This window comes from Diadema setosum, chromosome 18 (genome assembly GCF_964275005.1).
Source record: "Diadema setosum chromosome 18, eeDiaSeto1, whole genome shotgun sequence".
Lineage (NCBI taxonomy): Eukaryota > Metazoa > Echinodermata > Echinoidea > Diadematoida > Diadematidae > Diadema > Diadema setosum.
This window is the reverse complement of record NC_092702.1, coordinates 8,677,245-8,699,142: the sequence shown is the minus strand read 5'-3', so window position 1 is coordinate 8,699,142 and position 21,898 is coordinate 8,677,245. Positions and strand designations below refer to the sequence as shown.

At 37.7% G+C, this 21,898-nt stretch overlaps 1 protein-coding gene across 1 annotated transcript in view; it reads right to left on the bottom strand.

Moving 5' to 3' along the window:
- Positions 1-19,801, bottom strand: part of LOC140241968 (uncharacterized) — a 37,061-nt gene extending 17,260 nt beyond the window's left edge. Inside the window, exons 1-3 of the mRNA XM_072321712.1 lie at positions 19,618-19,801; positions 15,446-16,123; positions 13,598-14,702 (exon numbers count right to left, since the gene is read on the bottom strand). Coding sequence (XP_072177813.1) covers positions 13,598-14,702; positions 15,446-16,123; positions 19,618-19,801 — 1,967 coding nt within the window. The remainder of the gene's footprint in view (positions 1-13,597; positions 14,703-15,445; positions 16,124-19,617) is intronic.
- Between the last annotated feature and the right edge of the window lie 2,097 nt (positions 19,802-21,898).

Sequence of the window (21,898 nt, the reverse complement as noted above, 5' to 3'; positions counted from 1 at the left end):
CTAAAATCAACTGAAACATTGACTTCAATCTGTTTTGTTCTGTGGTTTTTTGTTTGTTTGTTTGTTTGTTTGTTGTTGTTTTCTTGTCTTTCTTTGCAGCAATTGGGTAGGAAAGAAATGTGTTCCTGAATGCACTTGGTACAGAACTCAAACACCCCTCACATACTGGTGTGCAAGCTTATGAGTAACCTGTGTTGGCAATGCCAGCAAAACATGAGTGCCAATCTGGCAGAGGCTGAGAAGCAGAGATGTGTTGGATGTAGCAGCTTGTCCATCTGAGAAATGCAAAGAGACAGAAGGAGGTCCCGCAGGAAAGGGCATCAAGATGTAATAGAGCCCTGCATGATGAAAAAGCTGGGGATCAAAACTGCCCAGTTTGATCACGCCCAACAGATCCACTATCCTGTATACCCACAGCAGCCTGGACCTACAAATGTATCTATTTCCTAACACCCTGAAAGTGTGGCATCTTTGGAGTCAACTGTGAAGGGTCATCACAGCAGGTAATTCTTGTCATTATTTGCACTTACACTTTTGCCTTCGACATGAATTCACAGCGTATTCAAAGACATATTGTTTGTTTACTTTGACATGCGATTTTATCTATTACGCTCAATTCAGTCTTGATCATGTTTATTGATTATTATGTCATCAATTGCAAAAAAGCTGAGATTATATCGAAAACATATCACTTCCCCTTCCAAAAGAAATGAATTATTGCACGAACGATATACACTCGTAGAAATAGACTTGAGACATATTCGATTACGGAAGCAAGAGTATTACACACTTTTACTGGAACGAAACAAAAGTGATATTTGTAAAACTTGGAAAGCTTTTAATGAAATTTTTGGGTAGACAAAGCAATGCCTCAAGATTGCCTCAACGTATTCTGAAGGGTCATAGATTAATAGAAGATGACAAAATGATTGCCAATGCATTCAATTCTTATTTTGCATCAATAGGTTCTCGTATTTCAAAAAATTTCAACAAATCCTCAAACCATTTTTCAGATCATCTGGCCAATCAAGAAAATAATATCAGGATTCTTTTTTCCTACTGATGAAAATGAAACCATCAAGGTTGTACAACGTTTAAAAGATACTTCGTCTGCTGGACATGATGACATAAGTGTTGTATTTATTAAGAAGACTGTTTTTTGCAATTGCCGAACCTCTTTCAATTATATTCAATTTGTTGTTAACCGCAGGTGTTGTACCAGACGCATTTAAGATAGCCAAAGTAATCCCAATTTATAAGAAAGGCGAAAAACAAGCATTACAAAATTACTGTCCTATTTCTCTTTTACCTGCATTTTCCAAAATCCTGGAATGCATTATCTATAATAGATCGTATGATTACTTGCTCCAGAACAAAATACTGGCCAAAGAACAGTTTGGATTTCGACCCTTTTACTCAACTGACTTAGCTCTTTTACATACCCTCCAACAAATCCTTGCTTCACTTGACAACAAATACCCCGTTTATACTGCGAGCGGGTTTTCGAGCCGCCTCGAGGAGGTTCGAAAACCCGCTACGAAAAAGCGGGCTCTCGTCTGTTTATACTGCGCGAGCGAAAGCAGGCCCGAGCGGGTCTTAGCAGGGTCACGGCTTCCGTTCCTATGGTAACCGAATTCCCCTCTGAAAACCGGCGCGCGCTTTCGTGGCATCACTTTCGCGCGGAAACGTGACTGCTGAGCGCGAATTTATAACAACGTGGGTTCGCGATCCGGTGCAGTTGCTTGTTTACATCATGAACGCGCGATGACCTCCAGATAACTTCCGGGTCGGCAAAAAAGCGGCTTTTCGAACCCCCTAGCGTTTATACTGCTGTCGAGCCTCCTCGAGCCTGCTATAGCGGGTTCTGAAACCTCCCCCCGTAGGAGGTTTCAGAACCCGACCGGACCCGACCGGATCGCCTTTTCTGAATTCTGTCTGTTTATACTGAGCTGAAAGCCTGCTCGAAGCGGCTACAGGGGGTTTCAAAACCCGCTTTTTCCTTAGTATAAACGGGGTATATGAAACCGTAATTGCCTTCTACGTCCATCTAAGTAAAGCTTTTGATTCACTTGACCATAGCATTTTGCTGCACAAACTGGAACACTCTGGTGTTAGTGGTGTATCCCTCAGTTGGTTCAGGGATTATCTTACAGGTCGTAAACAGTTCACATTAATGGCACAAACTCTAGTACATTACCTTTAACGTGTGGGGTGCCTCCTGGCAGTATTTTGGGCCTTCTTCTTTTCTTGGTATACGTTAATGATATAATAAATACATCAAAATTTTTACGATTCATTCTGTATGCAGATAATACAAATATATTGTTTTCACATAGAGACGTAAATACTCTGTGTAGTGCTGTTAACACTGAAATGATGTACGTTTGTGACTGGCTCCAAGCCAATAAGCTACAGATAAATGTTGATAAGACAAAATATATGATATTCCGCTCTAACAGAAGTTTTCGACAAGATGTTTCATTGATTTCGTATTCAGAAATTAAGATAGATAATCAAATTATTGATCGAGTAGATAGTATTACTCATTTAGGAGTTATTATTGATGATAAATTGACTTGCTCTAAACATGTGAATAGTATTCATGGGAAGATTAGTATCTCTATTGGTATAATGCATAAGCTCCGTTCAATACTGCCGTTACATGCTCTTTTTATGTTGTATAATGCCTTTATCTTGCCTCATTTTGATTACTGTAGTCTTGTATGGTCTGGAACAAGCTTAACTAATTTGAGTCGTTTATTTGTTTCACAGAAAAAAGCAATTCGGATTTGTTCAAACGCCAACCCTCTTGACCACACCGCTTCACTTTTTCAAAAACTGAATACTCTGTGTCTGACAGTGTCTCAGTCAAACTTGGCCTTTTTATGTATAAATATTCTAATGTAATTTTACCCGATATTTTTGATGGTTGTTTTACACTGAATCGTACATTACACAACATTGAAACTCGAAATAAGGATAATATTGTGTTGTCATTTTGTCGCTTGAGCATAAAACAAAACAAAAAAATTTATTTTATATAAAGGTGCTAAGTTCTGGAATGATTTAGATTCAATTTTTAAGAATGTATCCACTCAGTGCTTTTAAGTCTAGATATAAAAAAATATCTTTTAAATGCCTATTGAATTGTATCAGTCCATCTTTGTTAGTTTTGTTGTCTGTTTGTTTTATTTGTGTAATGTAGTAGCATATGTCTCTTATTTGATTTTATTTGTCTATGTAATCTGTAACTGTCAGTAAGTACTCTGAATGTAACTCTGAATCTGCATTTGCATGTATATTCTTATGTATCCAACTCTACAAAGGGGATCACTTGTCTCAAGCCTTTGGCTTTCTTTGTGACACATTCCGACACATTTTACACTGTATATATTTCTATATGATTATCAATAAAGTGAATTGAATCAAATTGAATTGAAATTGAATTGAATTGAATTGATTTTTTTTTGTAGGAAATACTTAACACTGTTTACGCTTACACTTTGACAGTTCTGTCTTATGTGTACTCAGAACATAGCCACAGGCATACAGTTCATTTCTGATTTCATTTAGTCAAGAAAAATCTACTTTCAGTCTAGGACAGAGTACATATCAATCAAAGTACATAATGATTAGTATCATCACCAACTATATATTTTACAATTGCCTTGTGTCTACTAAGATAAGAAATCATGAAAATCTGTAGTTTTAATATTGCAGCTGCAGTAAATCTCACAGGCATTTTTCTGTTTTTTCAGTTATTTACTTCTGCAAGAAAGGATTGACAAAATTACAAGTCAAAGAGAGGAAGATTTGTTTTGACACATTTTGCAAATGCTGCTAGACTGCTTTTCTTCAGAAGACTTACGGAAATAATTCACACCAACAAAAAGTCAGACAATATTCATACTCATGATATATTTTGGTTTTCAGGTCATCATACTTGCATACTGGTCAGCTTCCTGGTGGACAAAGGAATGCGAGTCTCAAAAGGATCTATCTCTGACATCATCTTCTTCCTGCACTTCTTTTTGTTGTTCCTGTTGATTGGGATAGGAGAACGCACAGCTCCACTGCAAAAACTGCCATGGTCAAAACAATGAATTGCTATCTGCCATGGCAGCTTTGGATGGAGGACCACAGAGGGGCTACCATCACATCACCAGCTTCAAATTCAGCAAATCCTCGCCGCTCATACAAAGCTTTACCCAGACTTCTGGGATAAAACCAGGAATATATGTTAGTACTGACATCTTCCACTGTCAAGCGCTTCTGAACCCTTCAATACACACTAACAGAAGAGATAGGTTGTGTCTTCTGATTTCACATTGTTTTGTCCCATCTAATGTCGTAACACAATTTCTTTCAGTGATTCTGTCAGTAAAAAAGCAATGAAAGAGGAGGCATACATCACATCATAGTTTCTGTATGCTGCTAAAAGAGAATTAGCCAATCTAAGTTTGAATATGGAGAAGATTGAAGATATGGGCTGAGGACTTATTACGCAGTTCAAATTTGATGAAGGAAATGTAATGCATCCATGTAGGCAATGTCCAAGGTACAAGATAGATAGTACCAAGAATTTGAAGACCTTCTTAGGAGATACAATGTAGATGCATGATAAGTTGATATGTGAAATGAAAAACAAAGAAGCCCTAAAATTTCTTAATCCAAATGTCAACCGAATCAGTGAAGAAAACTTCACACAATATTTCATCCCAACAAAAAGCCTTAACACTTAATACTTACAGATAGAAATTGAACAACTTAAATGAAAGCTCCTCAGACTTCAGAAGGACAAGGAACATAATGACTTACAACTCAATTATTGTAATTTCAATAACCCTACAATAGCTTGTCCCACTGCTCCTGCAGCTCCTATACCACCATCAACACCCAAAATACCACCAGTAACAACTACAGTCCCACCACAGACAAGGTCCAGAACATCCAGTAAAACACAGTCCCCTTCGATCTGAAACAAGAGAATCGTCATTTTTTAAAAGACAAATTACAAACCAATAACCCTGAACTGAAAAGGAACAGATAAAATCTTCATTATTTTCAATGCAAGTAATCTAAGCTTTAGAAACAGCTTGTCAAATGTAGAAAAGCAAAACAAAGAGAGAGAAAGAGATGAAGTGACAAAGGTAAAGGAAAAAGAGTCAGAAATGGACACTGAAAAGAAAGATCTGATTCCAGAGTATCAGTGGCCCAGAAAAAAATGGTGCAGGATTCACTTCCAATAAAGGACAGTAGCAGTCACTTTTCCCCAGAATTTAAGAAATGTATACTGGACTTCTAAATCACAATGTGTCATTTAGCCCAGTTATTGGCCCAGTAATTACTTCAGTGCTAAAGTTAGCTAGGTTAAGAACAGATGGAATGCCAAGTAAGAGTAGTCTACATGAATTGAGTCTGATGAGGCTTGGAGAATAGCACAACAACAGAAGAGTTACCATATCTGGGGAGAAAAACCATGGTCTTCGGTGTGTCGAAACTTCCAAGCACGGACAAAAGTATGAGGGATATCACATCGGTGATGGTAAGGGATGAAAGAGGGTCATTATAGAGTTAGAGGCATTGCCTCCATGGCAGGACATGATGTACTGAACACACTGATGGGCACTGAAGACATACAGGAAGTCTCTCATGGTACAGATGACACAGCTCTGAAAGTTCTGCTAAATATTTCATCTACCATACCAGACCAGGCAATAAAGTACTCACATAATATTAAATGAGCTGCTTGAAGAAAACCTGGGAGAAATATTCTACCACAGACTGTTGAGCATTATTGAGTAATCTATGATGTAAAAGCTTTGCTTCTTTAAGTACACAAAACTGCTCTTTTCCATTGTTTCAATTATTCCTTCATTTCTGTTGCAAAGTGTGCATTGTTTTCCTGATGTATAATAACAAGCGTACAGTGTACCTGTATGAAATTGTTTCATATCTCATGAGCTGTATTTCTTTTCTTTTTTTTTTTCAAATTGCTCAATAACATGAACTAACAAATGCATACTTTAATGATTTATTTTGTTGATGATGGAAATAAATTGAATTGAATTGAACTGAATCAAATCACGACTTACTTTCCAAAAATGAGAAGCTGTTATTGGGAAAGTTGTGAAATTTCTTCTGTGGCCTACATGCTCTAGTACATTTGGCTGACTCATTGATCAGTAGTATCGTTTCTTGAAACTCAGAAAGAATCTTTCTTTTTTTTCGAAGCCCTATAAAAGCATTCTTTGATAAGTCTCTCAGGAAGTCAAATCACAGGAACAAGATGAATGAGGTTGATCAGAATGGTATTTAAAGGTAATGGATGGGGGAGGTGATTAGAAGTCAGGATGCCATATGGCAGATTCCTATGAGTGTGCAAGACTCTGGCTAAAGAGTCAATTATTTCAGAAACTCTGTCCAGCAGTTCTATGAAATTTATTTTTTATACTGTTTTCAGTAATGCTACTGGAGTATTCTTTCTGTGGGAGAACTGATCTCTTTCCTTGAGAACAATGCAGATGATAAGTAGCTCAAAGCATGACTTCAAAGCGGAAGAGTGAGTACTTAATATAAGCAGGATGCAAGGCACTTGGGGCTGGTATCATACCTACATTGTACATTGTCGTCACTCAACCACTATGGAACGTCAATGAGGATGCCAAGATCCATGTCATGGGAATTAGAGTGATTTATCAAAGCATCACTGACTTCCTTCAACAAGAGACTGAGTATGCCAGAGACTGTATGGAAGGTTCTGTGAGACTCCCAATTGCTGAACAACACTCACTTGACAATGAAAGGATCTCAGTAACAGCACTCATTAGTGACAATGTTTGATGATTTTAGACTAAGTTGTGATATATGCTTGTACCCATGCCACAACATTTGAAGAGAAATTTCTCAGATCGCCTTGAAGGTGTAAGATGGCATGATACCAGCCCAGAGGAACATGAACTGCCCAAGCTCAACAATTTTCTGTGTTCAAGTATCTCAGCAGACTACTCAGGGAAAAACCCAACATTTTGACAATTGCAATAGAAGCCTACATAATGTCCTCCCACAGCAAGACCCTCCTGTAATTACAGGGAGAAACTGACACTGAAAAGGCTCAATTCTTCTTGGTCACAGAGAGCCATTGGTAAGCCTCACAAAGCTTTCAAGGAAAGATAACAGCAGATACAACTTAGTCGCTGAGCAGGACTGGCAGAGAAGGTGAGAGCCGCTGAGGAAGCAAAGGCAAAAGTCGTCCAAAATGTTGAAACAACAATAGAATTGTCCACTGGGGCATATGGCAATCAGAACAATGTCCTGATGATACTAAAGTGTGCTCAAGACTAAAGCAGACAGGTTGAAGGCCTTGAAGGCTAAACTGAACTTCCGACATGAGGTACTTCAACAGAAACCACCGGCTTGTGCACTCAGCAACATACATACGTGTACATGCACTTGCCCAAAAAGATGTAAGGTAACACTGGCACTGGTTCAACGGTCCCAGACTAGCAAAAATTGTTACCGGACCAGTAACTTTCAGGAATTGGCAAATTTACCAACATGACAAGAAGAGAAAGACGGCCACTGCAGCAAATTCCATCACAACATATTTCTCAAAGTGTATTGCATGCAATTTACAATAGGGGGGGGGGGGGAATTGGTTGTTGATGGCAAATTATGTGAAGGCTGCTTTGACATTCTTCAGGCAAATTACGATTTATGCAACAGTCAATATTTTCTTAAATACCATTTCATTGAGGTTGTAAAAACTGGAATACTTGACTTGCATGCAATTTGGGATTGATAGCTACATACACTAAGTAACGTAGAGTAATATAAAAGCTGGATAAACATGTTTTGCAGTATGCACAGTGATGTAATTTAAAGGAAAAATGGCCACTGAGATTGATTCAAATTAGGAAATAGATAATCAAATAAAAGCAATGCATTCATATCTACTAAAGATGCCAAAAGAAAAGTATCATTAACAACATTGTGTTGTTGTTTTTTTTTCTCCTACGGGTTTTTTTTTTTGACACAACTTTGTTTGGATCCTACTTTCACTTGGGAGTTGGGAACATATTTTTGTTGTTTTTTTGTTTTTTTTAGTAGGTGCAAAGACGGATGCCATTCACATTGCCACTGATATATCGGATTTCATCTCAGCTGTCAACAGTGAGCTATAAATTCTAAAAGGAAAAAAAAATATATGGGTCATTCCATTAATAGGGGTGCACTGCAATTGGTTGTGGATCAATCAACAGTTTTACATTGAAGATCTGCATACAAGCTGTTTAAAAGATTTGATGTACAAGGTGTTCCTAAAAAAAGGTAACCAAAGTTCAATTGTCGATCATTTGCAAACCATGGAATTTCATACCAGTTGAATCACTCGTAAAAGGGAGTAACTCAGGGCTTTTGACATCTTGCGTACATCATCACTACCATTATATACATGTACACGTATCACTGAATTAGATACTATTGAGGGTGATAGGTACAATATCCATTATTCTAAGTTTTTGGAAAATAAGACATTGGGATAATCAAAGTAAAAACAAAAAAAAATTGCTTACTTCCTGCTTAGGATCTGAAGAATTAGGGATATCATCCTGCTCACAGCTTTTTATGTATGTACAACTTCGACGTGTCCAACATTAACTTACAACAAATCATGAGAGAGGATAGCATTTGATAATGATGTGTGTGTTTAATTAAATCATGGCTAATTTTCAGTTCCATACATAAAGTACATGTAAACTTCCCATGACAATTAGTACCCAATACTAAATTAAATACAAAAATAATGTCTCTATTAAGTATAATGTTAAAATAATCTATCAAGTATGCACCAGATTGCCCAATTTCACATCCCGACACAAAAAATCTCCATGGTCTCGGAGGGGGGACCGTGACACCCCCCTCCAAGACCCTCCTCCACTCACTCACAAGGGCTCGTTCATAACCCTCAGATCTCCAGTTTATTCTTTAGCTGCTTTATGTTCTCAACTCTCCCCTAAAAATTGTTGAGTTCATCTATTCATGTATGTTTGTTCATTTTTTCCTAAGTCTTAATTTGCATCACAGCTGGAAATTCAGTTTTTATGCTACATTCCTCACATGTTCTGTGCTATTCTATTGAGACATTTTTGCCTATCTTGTTCTTTTTTACCATCAATATGTTACATTTTGTTCAATCAGTCAGATGTTCTTTGCATTAACCAACATGTTCGCATTATTTCTTACTATAAACTTCATTGGATTAACCAGCAACTGTCCGGTGCTGTTGTGTTAAGTTTTTGTTTTTGTTTTTGTGTGTGTGTTTTTGTTTTTGTTTTTGTTTTTTTACCAGCACTTTTTCTGTGTTATAGTGTTCAAATTTGCTATTCCTCAATTTTTTTCCTACAAAGAAAGATTCTGCCTTGTAATGGATCTAACAGAGCTGCCATCTGGTCTACCTGAAATCAAATCTGTTCAGGACTCAAAGAGCACAAAGAGTAGATTTTTTGACAAGATTTTGGGAGTTCTACGGACCTGACACTCAAAACTTCACACATCCCAATCTTCGCTGAATCATGGACTTTGATTTTCAACCACTGCCTGCTGACATGATATAAGCCATCAGTTGGTTAAATTAATATGACATTTATCTCAAATGGCTGCTGTCAGACATGACTAACCGAAATTCCTCAATTGATGCATTGTTTATCAGCAGTGCACTATACGATTTTAACCATGCAAAGTAGACTTCTATAACACTGAAGACTTGAATTATGCTTTAAGACTACACTGTATGCCAGCTCTTTGATGAATGTGCTAGGTGTCAACATTTTTGTATCATTTTGGTCTTTCACAACTTGTTGTTCATATGATGTGTACCGTATTTATAATTGCATTGCTTTGATGGCCATGTGATGAATTTTTCACTGAAATCTGCTATTCTACAATACCAAACTATTTTGAGTTTCAAATAGCTTTAAGTTAAGATGTACAATTCAAATGGTGTTATGAGGTCAAAAAAAAAAAAGTAAATTGCTTCTATCATGACTCCATAAAGGTTTCTTTGTTTCAAAAATTGCAAGGAAGCGTTCTGACCCAGAAACAAGTAAATATGTTTGTTCTAACAAATAATTTAAACGAGATAGGTCAACAATATTCAAGATATCTGGTTCCTGCCTGAAAAGCTGATTTGAATGTTACCCTACAGATTGAACGATAACATTTGAAAGTTCATAAAAATTATATCAAGAGGAATATGATTTTGTCAGTCTATCATGGTACATGTAAATCTTGAAGGATCATTCAGAAAAATCCTCCTTTTGCTCAAATGATTTGAAAGTTTGTTTTTCATGCAGATAATTTACAAAGACTATTATAACCGACTCATCATTTTGTGTCCTTTTGACATTAATGCAAAGACAGTTTGTGCATTACATGTAGCAAAACTTATAAAAGTTTTCTAAAACCAGTTCATTTTTGCTGTATGAAATGATTCTTGGTAAATCCCCTCTAATGAGGTAAAGACTGCATCTGAGAGTTGGTATTTATGCTAACAATATCCATTGAAAAAAACAAAAACAAACAAACAAACAAATAAAACTCTGAGGATGAGAGACAGAGAATAAAACAGAGAAATAGCCTTTGACATGCAATACTTTGCAACAGGAAGTTACCAACTAATACTTTACTAAAAGAATACATGGCTAGAAGAGTATAGACCACACAGTTGTGTGGTAGTAAGCAATACTACCTGTAGAGAATCATATGTGATGCATGATATAATATAAAGAGGAAAAGGCAGGTACTGCAATGTAATGTAAAGAAAAAGAAAGAAAATATTTGTATATCATTGACAGGCCTACATGTATTTTTTAGAAAGAGGCCATTCTGTCTCTTCTGTTCATGGGTTAAAAAAATAATCTAATCATATCCAAAATATTATGATAATGCAACACTCCAAAATAAAAAGCAAGGGCGCAAAGTCTGTACCCCAAGGGCAAATAGTTAACAAGTCTAGTGCTTCTAAAGAATAAAATTGACATATTGTGACAAATAACCCTTCCAGTAAGGTCTGCTTTCTCCTTTTTTTGGGCTCCCTTTATTTTGTGCCAATTTCTGCAGACATTTCACTTAATGGTTCAGGGATTTACAACATCTATTAATACTTAAGTCAGTTTATAGTGTAGTTATTTTCTTTTGCATGTATGTTGTATTACTTCAAATCATTTTAATTTACATTTTAATTTCATTGAATGTTAAAGAAAGTATCAGGTTTAAAAAAATGAATTTTACTCTCTCTACACAATGACAAATTTCATCTTGATGTTCCTGTTTTGCATCACTACTGCTAGAATGCCTCAAATAAGATTTGAATGGTTTTGGTTTTGTGAAGGCATGGTACACTAATTCCAGACAATTTAAAACTCCAAAAGGCTCAGAGGACGACAGACAGTACCAAACTGATGTCATTTATCAAAGTAGTTTCATTTTTCCTTGATTCCATCTATTAGCTTGGCAACATTTTTCATAAACATTGTAATGCAATTCACTCATTAGAGAGAATGTTTGGTTTTCTGCTAATTTGTAATGGAGAGTATAGAATTTACAAGTATACTTTTGTAATCTCTGCTCCTCCCCCCAAGTATTTCTCTTTACCTGCATGCATGCACTGCTAAACCTACTGTGTGGGCTAGCTCCATCCAAAATGTTTGTAGCATTTACAGTACAGCATAATAAATATAAATATGCACAATACAGATCTATATGTTTCTTCTTTGCATAATATTTGTCCTGTTGTTAATGGTGTCATATTTTATGGAAATTGTATCTTCTTTGCCTCAGAGGCTTCTGTGCAGTAATGAGCTCATATGTACATAATTGCATACAATAAGTCAGTGGAGAACTGTGCAATTACATATGCTTTTTTTGCCTAGTTTGTTCTGTTATGTCTTTTTGGCAAGGCGTCCTTTGGCCTCTCAGAATGATATTGAAGAAATTACAATTTGGATCAAAAATTAAATGCAGTTGAAGTAAATCAAACTAGATTTGTATTTCATCCTTAAAGGGATGGCTAGTAACTGATCAGTGGGAATCAGTGGGAACGCTGGGGGATGACTGTTCCAATCCTTGTGGGATTAATTTGTGAGTACATTAAATTGTTGCGTGAAAATTATTTGCTTCAGAATAGTACAGTGACGGGGCGATCGTTAACAGTCGTTAACGATCGCCCCGTCACTGTACAGGCATGCTAACCTGGAAACATTAAACTGCACATTACTTGGATACGAGACCATTCCGAAGCAAATAATTTTCACACAACAATAGATATATAATGTACTCTTAAATGCATCCCACAAGGATTGGAACAATCATCCCCCAGCATTCCCACTGATTCCTACTGATCAGTTACTAGCCATCCCCTTTAAATTGCCACGCAGGTTAAAAGTTATTCTTTTACTGAATTTGTATGATGCATGATTGCATTGTAGGGGAAGAGTAGCTATGTACAGGCCTTGCATCATTGTTAGGTACTAAGGTACATATTTTAAGTTAAATCTGGAAAAAAAAATGAATTGATTTGCACATTGTTTGAATGATTACAAGTGGCATTCACAAATTATTTGTGATGTATTGATTTACTGTGAATAGTGAAAGTATTGTGCATGGGTTGAAAAAAAATAACAATTTAATGTTTCTTGTACCGAGTTAAGGTCTTCCTACATCACTGCCTCATTGTACATGATTTTCAATATTGAATAACATCTTGAAGGCATGCATATTGTTCAGCATTTGCCAATGCAACTTATTGACATTATTGCTTGCTTGCTTCTCTCTTTGTTTATGTATGGGTGGATCTGGTCAGAATCCAGAACAGACCAAAAACCTTAGAAGGGATTTCTCTCTTTTTTGACTATTGACTGTTCACACTTTACAAACTTGAAAAAAAAAACAACTAAAAAATGATATCAACAGAATATGTTAATGCTACGCATCACTTTAAAGCAAAGACTCAGGGAGGGGTACACATGAAATACTTGTTTTTTTTTCAGACTTTTGACTCATTTTGACAAGAGCGCGTCATAAATACTATTACTAAGCAGAACCACTTCTTCAATCCATTTTAACATGTCAGGGGTGATTGTTCTCTTCATATTTTTGCTTTTAGCTCTAAGATATGGAATTGTCAAATCTTCTGATTTAGTCATTTAATAATACAAGTATACTTGACAGTTTTAACACACTCATAAAGACACCATGATCTGTTTCAGTAACTACAACTACGTTTCCTGTTTGTTTTTGGTGCATGATCGCTGTATAGGTATTCTGGTGTTTAATTTTAATATTCAGGTTATGTACTTTACATACAAGATATGTCAGGAAGCAAACTGTAAGCGATGAACAATGAAAATATCTTGTGCAAGTCTTCCACCATGCTCGCATTATATAATGTGTAAAAAGGTGCATCTTGCTCTCATTTTCAAGGAGCTTTCACAGCTCTGCAGTGTATGTTGATTAGACAGTACAACAAATCACAAAGTGAATCAAGGGTGAATCAAGCACCACATCAACAAACACATCACACAAATGGAAATGACTTGACCTTTTCTTGCTAGGTTGAGCAGATTCTTCCTCTTGGTTGTCATCCAAGGTTTCCAGCAAATCTTCAGCATCACACCCAAGGGACAAGGCATCATCATTATCATCCTCCTCCTGGCACTGGGCCTCCCCTGTTTCTTTGCCATCCTTCTCTCCAGAAGAAGCATCGACAATGCCCGCATCCTTCTCAGTCTCCATCCCTTCTTGAGAGGCTGATGTGCAAGGATTATCCTCTACATCATCAGATACACTGGCACTGCCAGGCGTGTCAGCTGCAGGCTGTTTTGCTACTGGCACTTTAGCACTGTCATTCTCTAGAAGTGCACCTGGCAACTTCCCTTGGGTCTCCTTTAGTTGCACTGGTGCTTTTTGGACAGTACCCTCATCATCTCTTTGAACTGTTTCTGGTTGGTCTCTATCAGTGGTAGCAGTATCCATGAGTGCTCCTGGTTCTTCAAGAAGAACCTTCCTCGCCAAAGGACTCACAATACTTCCAGCATTCTGCAAAGCAGACTTTGGTACTTTGGGTGACATCATCTCATCAGACTGACTAGAAGTTGATGGGATGCAGCCTTCCACCACAACATTCTGAGAATCCTTCCCAGCCGTGGAGGGCAGAGGGAGAGGGAGCTGAACATCTTGTCGACTTGTCAGGACTTCAGCTGACGTTGAAGAATTGTCCTTTTTCCTGCATGCAGCAAGGTCAGAAGATCTAAGGGTGGTATTACTATCTTCCAGCTCCAGAGTGGTTCCTGGTTCTGAAGAATTAGTGGCATCACCATGGTTCTCCATCTTGCCACTGTGGAAGGATTTTTTAGCTTCATGACCAAACACTGGCAGGCCAAGTTTTCTCTTTGAACCCAAGACTGCCAAGCCAGAAGAACCATGGGGCATACCGGTCTCTTTCTTTCTTCCTTTGTCCATACCTTTGGGGAATCCTCTTCGGTCCTCTGGCACTTGATGGCTTCTAGTGTTCTGAAACCTTGATACCAGAGATGGGTCAGAAGGAGGACCATCTGAGAGCTTGTTGTTCTGCTGCTGGTTGCGACCCTGAGACACTCCAGCAGAATCTTCAGTTGTGATGGGCACCAATAGCCATGGTCTTGGAGCTGTTAGAAAGCAAAGTATAACTTCAAAGATAATTGACTGCTGTACAAACTTATCAGGGCCCTGTTTTATGAAGAGTTAATATTGATTATAAAGTTGATTTCAACTGTAAGTCTATGGCTGCCTGTGTGGTAAGGAAATTTAAAATCGATATTATCTTTTGATAAAACGGGGTCCAGATGAGTGAACTCTGGACCTGGTATTTGATGGTGGGGTTCTGCTGCATGAAATGAATTTTATAATTCATGAAGAGTTTCCTTGTTTGTCAACAGGAAAAAGCTCCCCAAATTATCCCAAATTAGGGTAATGAAGTACGGCATGCAAATGCTTGCAACTAAAAACAGATTCTTTTAGTTAATGTATTGCATCACATACCACCTTGATATGCCTGATGCATTTCAAGCTTTGTTAGAGCTTAAGACATGCTTCATCAACCAGTTCACTTTTGCAGTCAAATTTATGCATACTTTTCTATCTGAGAACTTAGTATCATGACAGACCATTCAGCTGTACATACTCATGCATAAATCTTAGAATCCAGTTGGCATGTAAGGGGGGGGGGCTCTCTGGTAATGAACAGAGACCCAACAATCTTGTAACTGCATACAAATTCATGCTGTTGATACATTTCCACTGAAAGCAAAAAACACTGCAACATGGAAACAAAAATTGGTGTGATAGACCTGAGGGAAATAAATAGAAGGGGATAGGCAGGTGATGATTGATCTATGAAACTGATTCTCACCTGTTTGTGTTTTAATGCAGTCCTGCAGAACAGATCCTGGCTCCTTACTTGCTGACTTGGTTGTTGGACACTTTGTGGTAGAACTACCTGCATCAGCAGTCTTGATAGGACTGCTTCTGAGTGCACTGCTTTGCTTGGTTGACTTCTGCTGGTCATGAACCTCTTGGTTTACCCTCTCTGGATCAATTCCAGGTTCTTGTTGGATTTGGTGACCACGCTTGACCTCTTCCTTTTGTTGCATTTGCTGATTAACATTCAGCTTCATCTCTTCTTGACCTGATGACCGTTTTGGAAGCACTTTTACTCTACCAGCATCCACTGTCTGTCTACTGTTAGAGTCTTTCAGGGTCGACTTCAACTTCTCAACGGGGACAGGGTTCATCTGAAGAGTGCCGTCATTCTTCTCACTCTCAGAGCATCTGATTTTGTTGCCAGAAAGAGAGTGCTCACTTTTCACTGGCTCTTTGCCAGTGATCCTTGCCAACTGCGACTGGAGATCTGCTTTGTTTCTCTGAATGACCTCCTGCTTGCTGGAGATGACCGTGGTCTTCTCGACTCCGCTCTGTGCCAATGGATGTGGCCCTCTGCTTTGTTTTTGGGGCAGTATGGGTAGAGAGCTGCCACTTGCTACCTTCTGAAGATCACTCTTGCCAGGAACGCTGGCAGTCTGGTCACTGCCTACACAAGTAAAACAATGCATCCAGAAAGGAAAAAAATTATTGTAACAGGTATACTAACTGGAATGTTTATGTGTGCATGCAAATGAATTCTGAAAACTAAAGCAGAGTGGTAGAAAACCACATAAAACATACAAACTGAATGCAAACCTGCCTAAGCTGAACAAGATCTAATGTAAGACCTTCATTGCTCTTTCAGACACCATGAAAAAGGGAAATAGTCTTGAAATTTATGTGTTAAAATATAACTTTTGACCAATGACTTAAGAGTTTAAGGTAATAAAAGTGGCTCAAAATATCACACAAATTTGACAAAGTTTAAAACCTAAAGGAATTAACCACTGAAAAAGAAGTCCACAATTCTGTCAAACACAGCACAAAGTGGTTTAAGAGTGGTAAGACATGTACATTATATCCAACCCAGATTTTGTTGCTGATGTTGTTGTCTTTGACGTTTACATCGAGAAAATATTGTATAGAGTAAGAATACCTGTGTATAATGTAGCACATGCTTATTGTGACCATGACAGCAACAGAACTTGCCACAAAGAATCTTTTAATGTTGAATATGATGCAAACAAACCTAAACCACCTTTGAATGGATATTTGATGTAAATCAGATGTGAAACAAAAGGCCAACGACCATCACAAAAAAAAAAAAAAAAAATCTTCAGGTGCGAGTTTCTTCACTTTGGTCTCCCTCTACAAATTAAATTTGTTAAGATTGTGAAGAAACTCGCACCTGAACCTTCACCCCTCTGAATAATATCTTTCTTTCAAAAACTTTCTTGTCAGCAAACTGCCAAGCATGGTGTCCTGTGACTTATGTAAATCTACAACTTATCATCTAAGTCAGACAACTTTCAGTAAAAACAAATAATGAAAATAATAATATGTACCAGGTAAAGAAAAAAAAAATTCAGGGAAGTCCCAGATCTCAACTTTTAGGGAAAGTCAAAAGCAGTTGTATGATGTAATGCTTATAACTCTATCCAGGTCTAGATAGTGACTCCACACACATAATGTTCTGACAAAAATACATCATTCACATCACCTTAGGACAGATGATTTGAAAGAAATGTCCTCCTATAACATATTAAGCAACTCAGCCAAATTTTAGAGTGCAGGGGGTATCATACTACACACTGCCATAAAACTCTAATAATACTGTGGAAACAAAATAACACCGAATCTCCAAACTGGTGGAATATCAAACATTTTTCTCTGTTGCACAGTAATTGTACATATATGCTTTGCATGCATGGTCAAATATTGAAGTAAAAACAAACTTCAAATCTATATCATTCTCATATGTACTAGTCAGAATTTAGTAAAATTTTTGTCTCAATAATCAATATCAATACCCACATTCAAAATGTCCTGTTAGTGGACAAACATTCAAATTCACATTTCTATTGATCTTTTGCTTACAAATACGAGTTGCTGCATTCCTTGAACCCTGCAGAGACCCCCCTATCAACATTCTACTACATGTACTACACTAGGCAAATTTTACATCTCATTTAGTTCAAGCAAGGAGGTTCGAGAGATGGGAGTTACAGCTGTACAACTGACTATACAGTGCACTCCCGTTACAACGAACACGGTTATAACGAAATTTCGTTATAACGAAGTAAATCTTGTGGTCCCAAAATTATCACCATTAAAGTCTATGGTGCAAAATTCGCTTATAACGAACACGGTTATAGCGAAATTTCCGTTATAACGAAGTCTTTTCCGAGCGCCACAGACAAAGAAATGTGCTCCGTTATAACGAAACGCGAATTGCTTTCGAAAATACGTAGCGGAACAAGCATTTTATAGCGTCTCTGCATAGGTGAACGCTTCACACCACTGTGTGTTCGCTCCTTGTGTCACGCACTGCTTCTGAGGGGAACTTGCGTTTATAATTGTAATACAGTTATCCCATCACATTTCACAAAGCTTTCCAGTGTATGATGAGTATTCAGCAAACAGAATATGATATATATACGTGGTTTCCTTGTTTTCGTTATATATTGTATTTGTTCGGTTATAACGAAATTTCGTTATAACGAAACAAAACTGCCGGTCCCGAGCATTTCGTTATAACGGGAGTGCACTGTAATTATTCAATCAGCTGTCAGTTTTCTATGGATGGACAAAAGAATTCCACAGGTGCATTTGTGCCTTTGATGTTCGATGCTTGGAAGCCGCCATCTTTCTGAGCAATCTGAAGATTGATTTTTAACACTAACATAATATTGGGTAAATATATGCTGCTCGTTTATATCAAATGCAATGAAATTTCACCTGATAAAGCATAGAACATATCTACAGCTGTATAAAACAAAAGTCAATTCTGTTCAAAAATATGTGCACAAGTGTAAATCTGAGCTGTATTTTGTGAAAGTGTTTGAAATTTTACCCTCATGGAAAGCCGGTTTTATCACTTTTCTCCTTAATTCCGCCAAATGAAACTAATATGGTATTATCTTCAAGTATAGTTCTTTATAAATTAATATGTCAGATTAGCGTACAAACATGTACAGTTGAGTAATTTTGATATCTATTTCAGCAATATTTGAGCAATTTCTATTTCCGCACCCCCATGCCTTTACCATTGTCTACCGCCCATCGTTTGTAAGTAGGGATAGCGAAAAGTAATTACCATCACAAAGATATATATCTTCCTTGGAAAGTGGCTGGTGATTATGAAGAATGTCATTTTTTTACCAAGAGGGCAAGTCAGTTTTTAAAGCACTAAGATAAGCATCTGCAATGTCACAATTATTTAAGTAATCCTTATGAATGGTGCTTGTTAGCATATCCAGTTGACAGCAAGAGGTATTTATCAATATAAAAAGATCATTATTAAAGGGCATGATATGTACTATATAGGCCATTGCCATTGGTTGCACTGGTCAACTTTACAAGCAATCATCATCATCATCACTATTATCATCATCAATAATATTAACATCATGGAATCATGAAACAAAGTGACCTACTAGTACTACTCAGGACTCTGAAAAGAATGAAAATGTCACTATTATTTTGTTCTCCTTTATGAGTTCTAATTTTCTACACCTTTGAAATCAAGTGGACAACACAATTTAAAAAACATGAAGGATTCCTCCAGACCAGGTGAGTGTTGAATAAAACTCAACAAGAGGCTAAAATAAGATTACACTTTAATCATCTTGATTATTATCAAATACATCTTCTTGACATTATCATCATAATATTAGAGGTCTAATATTAACATTGACAATAACATTAACAATAGAACATCTTTCTCTCCAATCACGGAGAAATTCATCATCACCGGGCATGGCGACCGCTGCACCGAGGAGTTAGGTGTGTCGAGGAAGAAAACCTTAATCGTTTTATTAGAAATTATAGACGCTGCGTTGAGACCCATTTCTCAAAATATCAAAGAAACAAACAAACATGTCTGTATCAGAATCCGATGCCGTAGATTCAACATTATTAAGGGTAAACCCATGTGGTTACCTGTTACAGGTCCTGGACCCAAGTTGGTATCCGGACAGACACTGTCATCGTCCTCGTATGACGAGCTATCACTATCAGTATCACTCGCATCTCCATACGTCACCTGTAGCTGAGCGAGTGCCGATGTTACAGCCCCAGCGGGTCTGGGAGCTGACATCAGGCGTGGCGCCGTGTTTTTAGACATGCTGTCCACTCCTGCTACAGTGCTAGGTCTCTTGGTAGCTCTGTCTTATTGGGACACGAAAATGTCGGGTCTCTAACAGTCAGAACTCACATACGGTTGTTCTTCGAGTCTGCACCCTCACCCTTACACCTTGTGATGTCGTTGACAAATTTAATAAAGTGTCGATAAAAACTTCGACGAAGTTTTTCTCACTTAACTATCACAGACAGATCAATCAAGCTGCATTATAGGCCTAAATACACGTGTACGTACGTCGACGTACGTGTGTATGGTGTAGATTGGTGTGTGATCGAATCCCGTATCTTTATAACTGAAACATAAATTTTTACATCGCATGCTATGCATGCAATCGTCGTCATCATTTTATCATCATGTGGCATTCACTCACCAGCAGGCCGCGGAGCAAACACGTGTACCCCACGCACGCGCGCCACGACAACCCCAAAAGATGCGCGCTGCCTCTCATCCGTTTGTCGTGTTGTGCGGTTCCCCCTCCGGGATGCGTTTTTTTTTTAAGACGGCACAGATTGGGGCATGGCGCGTGTTAAACCTATGGGAAAAACGTTGGGTTAGGGTTTTTGGTTATGGTTATGGTTAGGGTTAGGGTTAGGGTTAGGATTAGGATTAGGGTTAGGTTTAGGAATAGGGTCCCCGATAGATTTTTAGTTTCCCCAATCAGTGCCGTCTAAAAAAAACACGCCTCCGGCATGGACCGGTGATATGGGAGTCGGAAAAAAAAAATGAAAAATTGCATGTTGTAGGCCTACGTATACTGTATGCACGTGACGCCACTCCCTTTCATTTTTTTGTAGGATTATAATATAGTTCCAATATTTCAAAGTGTGCACCACAGCTCGTTGAATGTCAATTCTGAAATTGTAGAATCTCTCTTGCTTGAGAAGGGGGATACCTCCTCCCACACCCCCGTGCCCTTTTCACTAGCGTTAACACATTTTTCAGCTTGACAAAAATTCAGAATAATTCTGGGTGCACTATCCAAACTCAAAAGTTCCCTCAAGTACAAGGGTAATATTCCCTTTTAATTATCCCTTTCCTCGCTCAGTTTCCCCATATAAGATTAGTACAATTTTTGTCAATATTTCCTAAATATTTCATCACATATGGGTACACGAGATATCTCAATTTCGATTTCAAGAGCTTTCAAGATAAGCTCCCTATTGCATGGAAAGGGTGGGAATAGCACTCTCCCACGCGTTGTCCCTGCTCCCCCCCCCCCCCCCATGTACTAGTATATCAAAGTAGACTGTATGTCTCTATACACTCTGAACATAGAAAGTTTTCCAAATAATGTTTGTCACAAAACTTTGATGTGTGCGGCAGATCGTTTAACTGCAATCATACAAATATTAAATCTCGCTCTTGTGGGAGGGGGGGTATAAATAGGGCTTATCCCCTCCCACATCCTCCTGCTTTGTCTCCTTCCAAAGACTTTTATCTGATTGACAAATTTCCAAATATTCCACCAAAAGTGTGCGCCAGATCGTTGAATTTCAGTTCTAAAAATGAAAAAGCTCCCTCGAATATGGGAGGGGTAACTTCCCAACCGAGTCCCATTGCGTGGTCCCCTCAATAGACTAAGTACACTTGGGAATGACAATTTCCGAATTTTCCGCAAAAAGTGTGTTTCAGATTGCTTTATTTCAATTCTGAAAATCAAAAGCTCCGTGAGCGGAAGGGGGTATCTTACTCCCACAATCTCCCCCTCTACCTCATGAGACCTTGTAAAAAGTGACGATGCACACGCGGAATAAGAGCTGAAATTCCGTGATTTAGTACTCCCCTGAAAAAGCCCTGTTTGTTTCCTTTGTTTATTATTGAAATTATTATTATTATTATTATTATTATTATTATTATTATTATTATTATTATTATCATTATCATTATCATCATCATCATTATCATCATCATCATCATCATCATCATCATTATTACTATTATTAGCAGTAAAGTAGTAGTAGTGTAGGCTCCTCCTGACAAGCAAGCTTGGTATACTATTGGCAATGATATCATATAAGTTGCCTATATTATTATACAGAACAGTTTGTTAGTGTAGGACCTATATCCAATGCAAAATAG